This window comes from Amphiura filiformis, chromosome 9, assembly GCF_039555335.1.
Source record: "Amphiura filiformis chromosome 9, Afil_fr2py, whole genome shotgun sequence".
Lineage (NCBI taxonomy): Eukaryota > Metazoa > Echinodermata > Ophiuroidea > Amphilepidida > Amphiuridae > Amphiura > Amphiura filiformis.
In genome coordinates, this window is record NC_092636.1 from 54,813,886 (window position 1) to 54,828,502 (window position 14,617).

At 35.2% G+C, this 14,617-nt stretch overlaps 1 protein-coding gene across 1 annotated transcript in view; it reads right to left on the reverse strand.

Moving 5' to 3' along the window:
• Positions 1-2,662: 2,662 nt before the first annotated feature.
• The window catches only part of LOC140160156 (vascular endothelial growth factor receptor 1-like), a 165,380-nt gene continuing 153,425 nt past the window's right edge, over positions 2,663-14,617 (reverse strand). The window contains 3 exon segments of the mRNA XM_072183432.1: positions 2,663-12,198; positions 12,843-12,948; positions 14,241-14,381. Coding sequence (XP_072039533.1) covers positions 11,566-12,198; positions 12,843-12,948; positions 14,241-14,381 — 880 coding nt within the window. The 3' untranslated portion in view covers positions 2,663-11,565.

Sequence of the window (14,617 nt, forward strand, 5' to 3'; positions counted from 1 at the left end):
AAAAATTATCTTAAACTGAATAAGAATGAGAATAAAAGATGGCATTTTGTCTTTTTCCTATCCAATATCGTGTCATAATGGGTGGGCTTGGCAATACATTGAGTAGTAGGTGCCGGTACTACGATAAGACAAAATCCTATCTTTTATTCTCCAATTCGTTCAACTTACATCCTTCGACCTCTTGGCTCCTATGGCCAGTCCGACTATGCTTATACTTCTATACACTTCTATACACAGGTAATTTAGATACCTAACAGAAAACAGAAAACAGAAATGTGCTGCGATTCGAATGACCAAATGGTTAAGATTTAACCTTGGTCTGACTGTTTCCCTCCTGGTGCACTGCTGAATTTATATTTCGTCGCGCAGCGTCGAGCGATTGGTAGCTCGTTTTTCCCAACGCAACAAAAGGAGTCCTGTCTCATTGGCTAAAAACCAAAATCGCTATCATTCAGTGATGTAGTATGAATTCGGCTTAACGCTCAAATGAGCTACCAAATAACTTGGGCTAATCGGGACGCGTTATTTCTTTCTGCAACCATAATGGGCCGCAATGCGATAACACATAGTACATACATGTAATTATAGGCCTATGAGGCTAGATATAACACGAGTTTATTTCCATTATTATTTCCTCTTACTTAATAAAATAAAACGAAATCGATAGAATTAAAATTCTATAACGGTTTACCTGGGGTTCGAACCCACAACCTATGTATCCATAGTCTAATGCCTACACGACTGTGCTATGATTCGTTGTGCCAGAAAGGTGTTTGTTTATGATACTTATTGATTACGGAATAAACTGCATACGCACAATATACTATTACTAGTATATTAGTACGAATAAATACGAATATAATCCTAACCCTAACCCTAATCCCTAACCCTAACCCTAAACCCTAACCCTAACCCTAAACCCTAACCCTAACCCTAACCCTAACCCCTAACCCTAACCCTAACCATAAGACCCTAACCCTAAGACCCTAACCCTGACAATAATGAACCTTGCCTCGGACTATGCGGTTAGTGATATATTGCGGCCCATTATGGTTGCAGAAAGAAATTAAGCGGCCGGGACCATAGGATTTTCGCACGCATTATACACGATACACTATTATCTGCTATTATTCCATATCTTTTGAGAAGGGTTTCAGATCAGCTGTGGTGAGGACGAAGCAAATGCTATTCGGATCTTCATCTCCTGTGGGCCTGGCCCTGCACTGGCTTGCACCATCAGGTGTGATTGTTGACCATTTATTAAGCCTAATTTGCAATATTATTGTGGTAATGACTTGTAAACTGCCTATTTACTAAAGGAAAAAAATCATAAAGGAGATGAAGAACACCAACAAATGGCCGCATCCTTTTGTCCCAGCTTCGTACGATATTCTGTTCTTCAGATATTTCAAAATGTGTATGTAAATCAGTGCATGTTTTATTAATTAATAAAAAATCATATTCCGTTTAACTTGGCAGGTGATTGGGGGATTTTCACCCCATAGGGCCTATCCTAAATAAAGACAGATATGCAACCAATAGCTGCTGCATCGGATTCAAGACCTAATTGGTCAAGAAATAAAGACACAGGATACCAAAGATGTAAATTCTAAAGTTGCAGATTGATCCATTCGATACATCATACTCTATTCATTTAAACATGACAAAGCGTTCTTGAACAAGTAAACTAGCGCCGAATGCAATCAAATGAGGTCTTAAAACAGCTGAAGGTTACAGTTCTTTTTTGCTTGTTTTAATTTTTACCTATAATTTGTTTTTGTGTAGTATATGCGGGTGTGAACATAACTGGTGCCTTAATATATTTGCTGTCTGTACACAGTACATGTATATGCAAGCAAATAATATTCTAGATACCACCTTTTGGTTTTTGATGCAGTCTCAGTGTGCCCGGGGATTTGTTTTTCAGGGGGTGGGGCAATGGGGGAGAGCAAATGAAATATGGGCTGTTAAAAATCTGACAGTTTTTCATATTTGCCCAAAAATGTGGGGTTTTCAATGATTATTGGGTCTGACTAGGGGAAGTGGGAACTAAGTGGGTTTTTTTTAGGCAGGGAACCAAGTCATGATGCCACTGGTCCACTCCCCCATTGGGCCATTCCTGTTGAAATCCATACACCCCTTAGACATGACCTTAGTCTTCCACATAGGGAGTGTAGATTTCAAATGGAGTCACCCATTTAGGTAACCCCATTTTAATTTCACCCTCCCTGTGTGGAAGATAAAGTTGATGTCTTCTATGTGGGGTAGTAGGGTTACTCATCTCTTAACTAGAAAACCTCACCTCTTCCTTCTTTCCTATATGTGACCTGCTCCCACAAAATGAGTGTAAAGTTTCAAGACGTTCCAACTGTTGAGTTGATGTTCTTTGGTTGAAGACACCTATTTTGGTAATGCTGTTCTTTATGAATGTGGACAGAATTGAATACAGAGTACAGCATATTATTATTATGTCCCAATTCACAAAGGACATATCACTGACAAAAATAGAGAAGAAACTCAATAATAGGAAGATCACAAACCACCAACTCACAACTTTACGCTCATTTTGTGGGAACAGGTCAAATATATGTACTGTACCTCACTCAATGTTTAAGTATCTACAAACACATCCATTACAAAGATGATAACATCAGACTAAATATTTTATTTCTTTCATTAAAACTTTATTTCGTAAACTCTCATATGCCTCTGTGTTAAGGCACAAACTGAAATGAATCAAAACCAGACATTCATTGTTATAAACAACATTTACTTAAAAATGCATATCAATTGTCACTGTAACTATACATTTTGTAGTTTCTTGTAAAAAATAAAACTTGCAACATAAATCATAACGGAAACAAAAACATAAAAAGCCATCGGTTGTAAGTGTACAGTTTTTAGCTACAGAAAATAAAACGAAAGAGCACCAATCTGTTGAGTAATATACAAAATCCTACAACTCACTCTATATTATACATGTTTGTATGTACCAAACAAAATTATAACAAGCAGTTGATATCTGGAAAAAAAACCTACTGTAGCCATGACATGAAGGTCTGTGGCAGTGTCAGACATAAGCTTTCATCTAAGTCAAAAGAGGTTCAATGTTACAATGCCAATACACAGATTTAGGGCTTCTCTGCAAAGAGTCAAATTATACAGAAACCATCCTTTCCATAAATGATAATACAATATGCATGTTGCAAAACAAAGGAGATGGATTAACCTCTGAACTGTACTGTACTGTACTGATTTTTAATATACAATACACATATTGTATTATGGGAAGGAATTTTGGAACAAACTGACTTCTGGCAAAGAAACCCAGGATCTGTGTATTAGATACCCAGATTTAATCAACTTTTTTTAATCCGGTCCAGCCGGTAATTCTGTTAATATCTGGGTATTGGGCTCATTACCTTATCAGGTACTTCTCGTTTAGATCCACAATACTGAGTGACTACAAAATTGAGTAAAACCCCATAACTAAACTGTGCAATAGAGGTGACATTGCACTTAAAACAAAATTTAATTTTTTGAAGATATCAAATTTAATAAAAAAATTATCAAAGCATCCAACAATGAATAAATCTTTTGCATTACTTTGATGCCTTTGGAATAACATGCCTTTGGAATAATGTGACTAAATTTTAACCTAGGTATTATATATCCATTTCAATGGCAAATTGCATAATCTTAAAAGTGACAAATGTCATTTGATTTTCTTGAAACAGTGTGAGTGAATCTCAAGAATTGCACAAAAGTGCTTTGATTGAAGGACTTAGCAAATACAGACCACAAAAGAATTAAGGTACCAGTTATGTTCACCCCTGTATATCCTAAACAAAGACAAATATGTCAACATTAAAACCAGCAGCTAATACTTGTACCCTTTAGCTCTGATTTAAGATCTCATTTGTTGAAATTGGTCGAGAATTAAAGAAATGGTGATCGAAGACCCCAAGAAAGGAACAAAATCAAGTTTTGTATACAAATGCTTAGCAACCGCCAACTTTTCAATTGGCATCTTCTTTGGGATTTTGGAACACTGTGTCTTATTTCTTGATCAATTTCAACAAATGAGGTCAGAAATCCAAGTTAACAGATACAACTATTGGCCACTGGTTCTAATTATGACATATCTGTCTTTGTTACAGATACACAGGGGAGAAAATGGTACCTTAATTCTTTTGCTTTATTTGTTGTAAAATCGTGTTGTATTAATTTGAGTGTTATATCACAAGTTGCAGAAATTATTGCATCTACAGAACACTTTGACTTCCTTTTCATGATGGTTATATCTTTTACAAATTGTTACATATTTTAAAGTGCAATGACACATTCTATACATTTTATGTCACAGCAATAGAAAGTAGATTTAAAATTTATAATTAACATTCTGTGAATATATTTGATGCTTTTTCATGATAAATGAATGATTTATGTATCCACAATTACATTACTCTGATAATTCTCCCTTTTTTTTAAATATGTTGTTTTCAAGTTAGAGAAACATATTTTTCATACACATGTTTTAAATCACATTACAAAATCATGCCTTCCTATGATGCTTCACTCCTAGGTCCCTATAACAAGCACATAATTTAAGTTTTTGAGGTAATGGCTGCAATATGAACAATTGGCTTTAGATGGAAATGTTTGCACAAAAGGGGGTCATTGCAGTAGAATTTTTTTAACTGGATCATTTTGGGCCAAATGTTGCCAAATTTACAATTCAAAGGGTAGAACTTCAAAAAGAGGGTCAACTTTAAAAAAAAACAGGGTCTAGCGACAGACATTATATCCATCAATTCCACATGGAAAAAACAGGAACATGGTCCATCCAGTTAGCAATGAATAGCCAGTTTCCATGTGTGATCTAGTGCACAATGCGTCAAAGGAAGGCATTTTTGCTTGCTGAAATTTCAAATAATATAATTTTTGAGATTTCTTAGAAAGATAATAGTTTGTGGAAAATATATCTTCATACAAAAAGCTGCACATTAGTAAAAATTTACACCAATTACATGAAATTGATTAAATGTTTTTAATTCTCCTTTTTTACAAAGCCCATAATATGACAACTTATAAGAAAGACTCAAATTGGGAACATTCAAGTTAAGATACACAAAGTTGCTCAAAATAAGTATGTATTCTTGAAAGACCTATACTGTCGTCACACTTAACTTAGCTTGTATAGTTTTGTGTAAAAAAACTTTAACATTTTTGTGGAATGAAAAGAAGAAAATTCAATCTTGCTGTACTATAATTCACATCTTACCATCTATAATGAAGGCCAAATAAACAAAATGTTGTGTTACCCTCTATACACCACAAATTTTGAAAAATGCACCAAAACTAAGCTATTTTGGATATTACGCTGAAATTGAAAAACAATATTTAGTTTTTTCCTTTCTATCCAGCCAACCCACCTTTCAATATTCCATCAAGGACAACCAGTCTTCAAATTATTTTTTTTAACCTTTTGGTGCACCTTTGCACCCCATTTTAAAAGTTGTAGTGCAACTTCATCTGACGCCGAGCAATAATTTGAAGTGCAGTTTTAGACAATCAACACATAAAGTCAGTGCAATGTGGTATCGCAATTTTGCACCACACTTTTAAAGTTCTATCGCAACAGGCAAATTTTGGAGTGCAAATTGCACTGCGATAGGGCTTATTTCGAATGCTGAGGACAACACAACAATATTATATTTGGCCATCACATAATCACAGATTTTTCATTATTTCTTTACTAGACACTATTTCTCTATCATTGTTTGCATAGTTGGATACTGAGACTATTGCTTTACTATTTTACAATTTCACCAAAGAATTACAGCAGAGAAAGTGGGTTAGATGCATTCCATGTGTGGGAATAAATCAGCCACATTGGATTGTCATTTATGGAGACTAAAACAGTGCAGCTCTGGCATTTTTTTCAGCAAAATGCCAAGTCAAATGACAATTGCACAAACAGTGCCTTATTGACACTGAAATTGGCACAATCATTGCACCATTACTACACACAACTGCACACTTAAAACAAAGTTTGGAAGGTACATAATGCAAATATGCATAGGGGGAATTTGCCTGCTCCACTTTAAGTCTATGATTTGACTGACTATGATGCTTTGGGCTACCTCAAGGGAAGGCTATAAATGCTTTGATTTGATTGATGATTTGGTCATCTTCAAGGCAATGATATAAATGCTTTGATGTGCCTGTGATGAACACATACCAATATGCTGACATTGTATGCACATAATTATACACTGTGTCAATGGCATGCAGCTAATTGATATGAGAGAATATACACATTTGTAACTCGAGGAAGCAAAAACTCTTCAAAGAATCAAAGTAAATTACTTCAGTATTCATTCAAATATGAAGTAAATTACTGTTAAATAATGACAAATGACAACTATACTGACCTCTGGACATGAACAAACTAGTTGATGACTATGATCCCAGCCACCATGTGTGAACACCTGCTCCTTGGTCAATTCTTATATGATAAATTGATCACTTACACTAAGATTCTGTTTGTAGTGGACTCAATAATGCAAGAACATGGCCAACTATAATTACTCACAAATATATTAAAAACAAATGGTAAACTAGTAAAAATCTCAAAAAGTGATGTCAGAAATTGTTGGAATGATTTTGAAACAGTTTAGAATAGGGGGGAATTACATAAATAGGTCATCCAGAGGGTTAACAAAACGAATTGGGGCATTCCTGTGCGTTCCATTTTTTAAACAGTTTGGGTTCGGTAAGTATAATGAGACAAGACTTCAGGACTCAGGAGAAAACCTTTTTGAAACAAATACTGTTTGGATTTTTGTCTTTATTATTTAAAACATGTTCTTAAGCATTTAGGTGTTATATGGTTTAATGCAGGGCACACATATTCCATATTAATACTCATATTCTGATTGCACAAATCCCTAAGCTTAACCCTTAATAACTGTGTTTTTAAACAAAACATGCTTTAAAAACCTTAAGTAATACATTTTAATAAGGGCATACTGAAGAGGTGTCCTAAATTAGAAAAACAAATCAAAAAGAACATATAACTACATGATACGACCTGCATAGCTCAAAATTGGTATCTAACATAACTAAACTTCATTGCAATGTACAGTGCATTTTCATTATGTACACATTCACTGTAACATTAATCTGTTGTCATACAATTCATTTTGATGTTGTATCAAAATAAGTCACTTCTCTTTGAACTAAAGATTTTGGATAATTGTATAATCTGTATTTAGTATCTTATTGCAAAAAAATGTTTTTTTAATTCAAATTATGCAGTTGATTTGAATATTGAAATTAATTAATCAAATACAACATAAACTAATGCCTTTTTTGAAATAATTGTTAAAATATATTTTAACTTTAACAAATTTACCAAAAGTAAATACAATCCATATTTAGGTGTATTTGCAACATTTTGATGCATACAAATTAGTTACATTTTTTATATTGATAAATCTATTTTGATTGATGCCTGCATCAATATTTGTACAATCTGAAATCAATACCTGAACAAAAATGTTAGTATTTTTATGCTACCAATCTTAAATTTCACAAATTTGCTAAGCAAAGCAACCTGAATATGTTTACAAAACATACAAACTTTTTAAGTTCATTTTTAAAGTCACAGAAATTCAAAATATTTTTATTTAGAAAATCCATATTAAATAAAAATGTACGTCTTTTATATGAATTTGATCACTATTTTAGAATACATTGCAATAACCAAAATAAGGCTTAGTTATTCTAACAAGCACCATTAAGAAACTTTTTGTACACTTTAACCCACACATCATTCACTACCATGTGAGAAATATAAACAGTGGCATAGCTAGTGGCATAGCTAGTATTCAAAGGGGGTGGTGCAGTGACTGGGGTGTGAAATCTGGACCGTCTCCATAGATACCTATATAAACTACCAGTTTCTGCCTGATGGGACTCAAGACCCCCCCCGCAAAACACTAACTGGTTATAAACAATATTGTTTTTGATAGGTCCTTTGTTGCAACATCTACAATGTGAAGACATACACAACCAGATTCCTGTTGCTGCTCCTGGAAGTACACTGCTGTTCAGCTATTTTGTGGCTACTCTAAACTTAACTAGAATACCAGTGCAACACCAGTCCAGTACCAGCATGTGTACTGTATGTGTGATTCCGATGTGTGTACTCTAGAGTACCAATGAGGTAGATGTGCAGCAGTGATGCGTCTGGGTGCATGGCAGCAATAAGAATTTAGTAGTTTGTTTATTTGGGCAAAGATGTTGAGAATTTCCAAAATTGTAAATTGTCAATTTTCTCAATAACGTGCAATTCCATCATGTTTCTTAGGCACATCTTTTTTTGATCCTATAGCGTTATCGGTGCCCAAAGAGGTACCGATGACACCTTTTATCGTACCCTGAACATTTGTACAGTGCATTTGTTTTTTATTTAAATAAAAAAACAATAACACTATGCAACTGTTAATTATTATGCTTGATATAATCAGGGAGTGATGTTAAGAGCCATCGGTACCTAATCAGGCACCGATAGTTCTATAGTTCCAAATTGGATGTGGTGCCTTACAAGCCAAGGCCACTGAAATATAAGGAAGAATCATACCTTGCACAACTGCACCCAATATGATCAACTGCCTTACCCCCATCCCCTTCCCCATGGCAGAATCTTCAAACTTAATATACAACATATTACATGAACAAGTAATAATTACAACATTAATTACATAAACAATAGAACACTGGGCAGGCAGCTTAAGGTGAATAGGTGTGATGAATACTAATCATGCAATTGAGCTGCCGACCGGCAAAATGTTACCATTCAAATATACAACACTCTTCCTATACACTATAATACAACAACAATAACTATACATAACAACATGCTGATATGGTGACCCGCCAGTCAGTTAGCTGCAATTCAATATAATTTACGTTTTTTTTATAAAGGGTAAAGGTCACGATACGGGTGCACAACTTTACGCATAGCAAAAGCAGTGTTTAAGTTCATCTCTTTTGAAAACTAACAATGATTCAATAACGTAAATTAGACAAATCATTACTATTATTATTACACAGATCCTGACTGACCATCTTTGCAATACTGCTCAGGTAATCACCAAATATATGTTATAAATTTGAACTCCAAAATTGTTGAAGTTCAGGGATTATAAAGAAACAAATTTACAATCAGTTGGCAAATGGAATTAGACAATCTAACAATTCTCTTATTTAACATTGTAAAGATTTGTGATATATGGGGTAATAATGTTCTGAAGACTCAACTATAATTCCAAAAATAATTACTACAACTGTTCCCTCATCTTTGTAAATTAGCATTCTGGTTGATCCTTTACCAATTTTAGACTATAGGTGGTGTCCTATTGGTGTTGCCAGGGGAGATTCAGGCGGTGATGGAAGCAATATCGCCAATTTTGAGGTCGCCATTGGATTAACACATAATCATGAAATCTTCACAAACAATTCTAAATTTGTTATGTGGTGTCAGAGCAAAATTATCTTACTCTAAAACCGTCGGGGTTCGACAAAGTACCCCACTGCAAGTATGTTAATTTTCCATTTGTAATTGCTAACCGTGTATTTTGAATGGGGCTGTCAGCCCTGTATCTTCGCCAGCCTCGTACGTCACATGTTGCGCTTCCTACGCCGCCTGGGGAGATTCACAAAGCTCAGTTCTTGCCCCTTGTCCCTATTCAGTGGCATATTCAGGATTTGAAAAATGATCACAAATACAGGAACTGAGGAGCTGTTAGTGTTAGGAACCAATTGTCCAAATTGGGCTGGTTCTGCCTGATTTAGACAAAAATATACAGGGAGCTAGCAACTCCAATGAATCTGCTACTGTACTGTTGTAGGCAGGGCTGGTCTTTGAATTCTCTACTGGCAACATCAAATATAAGTACTAGGAATTAACCACAAATTATCCAGGTTGAGAAATGATCAAGCAACTGTGGGGGTTTCAATGCCACATCACTGGGTCTTGTCTTTCATTGTAAAACTTGTTGCATCTTCATAGATCCTTCTCAGATGTAAAACCAATCTTCACCCATGATATGATTCAGTTTTCAGCTATACCAAAAGCTGACAATTATTTTGGAACTATACTATGAGGTTGTAGAACACTTTGAACTAGCGTTTCTTTTTATGTCATCAGGCTACTATACTACTTAAATCCGAGTACAATGTTTCTTTAGTAAGAATATCTTTTTTCAATAATTTAATACTTGGAAAACATTCTATACATAAACAGGACAAATACATTGACATAATATTATAACGTTTGCAAATACTTGCATAACTATAGACCAAAAAACATAATGTATGTATACTGGACATAGATCTTTGCACGTAAGAGTCTTAATCATAATGTACCTTGTTAACAAATATTTTGCTACACTCTCAGTTAGGAGAATATGAGAAAGCACCAAATAATAATCAAAATAAACAGTTTTAAATTCTCCCTACTGTGGGAAACTGCATGTCTGTTACATAAAATAAAATACCAATTCTCCCTATTGTGGGGGGCCACTGGCATGTATGTTACATAAAATACAATACCAATTCTCCCTACTGTGGGCAACTGGCATAACTGCTACATAAAATAAAATACCATTCTCCCTACTGTGGGTGGGCAACTGGCATGTCTGCTACATAAAATACAGTACCAATTCTCCCTACTGTGGGCAACTAGCATGTCTGCTACATAAAATACAATACAATTTACCAAGCTGTAGTTTTGGTCACACACTTCTGGGAAAACATGCCACTACAGCGATTAATCGATTAAATTTCTCAATAGACAGTACAAATATGTACCTTATCTTTATAAAAAACAACGTGAGTTTATCAATCTAGAGCACATCTATTAAATTTCCTTTTTACATTTTGAATGTTAAAATCTGGATAGAATCTAGTATGAAAATATAACATTTGTGTTACTCCTCTTGGTGGGAAAAGAGTATTAACACAAAAACTAATTGTGTCAGGCATTTAGCAAACCTATGTTGATCTACTTTGAACACTGAAATGAAAGAGTTGTCAATAAACAAACACAATTCACATGTTTTAACAATAAGATGCAACAACTTTTCTACACATTGATTGCAACACAACTGCATGATGGGCAATTAAAAGAGCAGTTTTTAAAAGTAACCCCCTACCAATCGTTTATCCAACTCTGCCCCCTTCCCAAACGATGTTATACAAAAACAAAACATAACAAAAAGCAGTAAGCTCATTCAATAGGCAGTGAAAAACTAACATTTATTTAGGCACTTGGAACACTGTGAAAGTTGAATATTAAATGCTGCATAAACTTTGATGGCTTTTTTCTCCATCCTACACTTGCAAAAGTGTTCGAGATATCCAAAACTGTTTTCAATCAATTACCAAAGCACAAAAATTAAGTAGAATTCATACTTTCACGGTGGCTTTGATCCGTATCCTCATGCATATTACACAAGGTAGAAAATGACAAGACCTTTGGAATACATAATTTATCTATACAACTTCATCCCTGTTATAATGGACAGTTACTACCTTACTATACTCTGGTGGGGGTTCATCTTCGGACACATACCCGCCTGACCTGAATCCACTTGATGAATCCGATGACACAGAATCATTTTCGCTTTTACTATTCCCTCTGCTGCGATAACTGTCTCTGTCACTCGCTGGATCCTTTTCCAGCGAGTCAACCGATTGTCGGTCAGTTCTCAATTGACAATTTTCCATTATAGGCACAATACAATGAGCTGGAGGGACCAACAATTCGTCAGGTCTTCGTAAATGTCTTGTTCGTCTTCCGTCGAGACTTGGACAAACGGGTCTTGTATCTTCGATCTCTTCTGCTTCCTCAACTGCTTCTTCTGCTTCAATGATAACAACCTCATGTACTGGGGCTATAGTGCCCTCAACCTCATTCTCATTAGCACTTTCAGCCTCTTCGGCTTCTTCTTCCTCTTCTTCGGGTAACACGCCGCATTCGTTGCTGGCGCTACTGCTGGTGGACTGGGGCAACTCAGACATGAGGTCATTAATATCTGGTAGCAGCTCCTTCTCCTCACTTGTAAACTGTGGCTCTACAGGACTCTCCTCTTCAATCTCAAATGGGTAGTTGAGGTCGATGTAGTTCTGAAAACGGCAAATCATGGATGTTATAATAATTATTTTTGTTTGAAGAATTAGTGTACAAAATTATTTTAAAATGTGGAACTTTGAAAGCTTAGCAACAAATGCAATTCTCATATTTCCATAATATTGTGTTCCTCATCCAGTATCTAACATTTTGGTTACTGCTAACATGTTTTCTTTCTCATATTTCTTTTCTAGTTGGCAGAAATTGTTCCTAGGATATGTTAAAATGTTTGCACTTTTCAAGTGGGAATGTATTATAATCATTTTTTAGATTTTGTAACATTAATGATGTAATTTTGTACATTGTGCTATTCCAGTTAATATTCATTCACCTCCCATGGAAACACAACCTTAATCTCCCACACAGGGAGTGTGAATTTTAAATGGAGTTACCCATTCAGGTAACCACTTTTGAAATTTACACTCCCTGTGTGGGAGATTAAGGCCATGTCTTCCATAGGGGTTGTATGGGTTTCAACTGAAATAGCCCATTACAGATACAAAGCTTTAGATGTTCTTCCGATTTTACTTTAAAATGGAACAATAAAGACAAAGTAAAGCATTACGATTGAGGGGAGTAAACAGTAAGAAAAAATGGATACATGTATCTGAAAAGAAAAGAGAAATAATTGTTTTCTTACCTGTCTAACATTGGCCTCCAATTGATCCCCAAGTTTGCATACCAAATCACCAAAATCAGGTCTGTCTTTTGGTTCAGTGTTCCAACAATCCAACATAATATGATAGCTGTAAACACATAACAAAAATCATGATTAGTCATACTCCAAACAGTCTTTTTCAGTCTCAAAATAAACAAGAATATCAGAAAGTATTTGACAACATCATAGCAGTAGCATAGCCATGAATTTTTAAAGGGTGGCAACTTTCAAGGGGGCCAAACTTTGATGAAAATGGTCAAAAATGGACTAAAAAATACCAAAAAGGCTTTAAAATCTTAAGGGGGAAAGAGGGGTGCGGTGAAAGACTTCTCACAGGTGGGAAGCTGCCCCAACCCCTTTGGCTATGCCATTACATCATAGTAAGTTTGAAACATTACTTTTCAATTTCAGTACGGAAATTAATCAAAATAAATGAAAAAGAGAGGAACATAAATGCACAAAATATTTTATTTAGTGTGAATGTCTTAGTAAAACCTGGAACTGGTAACTTTTAAACCAGCAAATAATAATTAAACTATGTTCATATTCATCACTTGAACAGCATTTGTTTTCAGATTCTGAACATTTTTATGTAAACATAAACTGATATTTAAGGGTCTGTGAATTGAATTAAGATAAATAAAATGTGTGTTTGTGCATTATTGTTTTAATATCTGCTAGATCTAACCTAATTACCAACATGTATCGCTTGCCATATCATTGACACACACTTCTAATTAAGCTTATCCATGCCGCTAATTGATTTCAATTTATATAGGAAGTGATCCAGGGATAAATATCATGTTAGAAGCTACTCATCACTTCCTCCTGGAAGGAAATACATTCACTCTTTATCTCAGGCCAATAAGTATTTCTAGAATGCATCTTCCAAATTTGAACAGTTTGATTGTGCTTTTTTTAAGCTTTATTTCTTATCAGGTTCTTACTTAATAAACCACATTTTTTATATTATTGATTTATTATTATACATCGCAATCAAGCTTTGTCAAGCAAAATATTTTTTATAAATGTAACTATAGTAGGAATTCCAATTGAATGAACGCAGCTTTCAATAGCTGTACTTGATCCAACCGTGATCGTATATCGTGTATTTCAAACTACAACGCGAACGCACGATCTTGGATACAATGCTAACCAATCACGAGTGTGTTGGCATGGCTGGAATCACTTTCACGTTACTCACGCACAGTCGCACACGCTGCCGTACATAGCGCAGTGTACGCAAAAAATAGTCACGGTATTGAAACCTGCGTTCATTCAATTGGAATTCCCACTATAGGTTACAAGTAGGTCAAAATGGGCATATTTGAGGTCAAACTTCATGACCTTACCAGGTCAAAGGTTATGATATGTACTTACATGTCTTGTGGTGCTTGTTCAGGTGCGCACATTCTGTAGCCATTCTTAAGTCGGTTGTAGAATTCTTCATCTACCTGGACCCCTGGGTAAGGAGAACCACCCAGGGAAAACACTTCCCACAGGAACACACCAAATGACCATCTAGAAGAAAAGGTAAAAATATTGTTAACTTGATGAATAGAAACAAGGTAGTTGTCATAATCAGAGATACATAAAGCATCGGGCAAGCTCTGGCATTCTTTTGTTCAATTTGGGAAGGCCAAAGTAGTATAAACTAGTAGTATATACTTGCACTGAATTTAAATGTGACTAAGTGAAACAGTATATGGCTCTACTCAAACATGCTCCCCCCCCCCCCCCCCCATATACACACACAC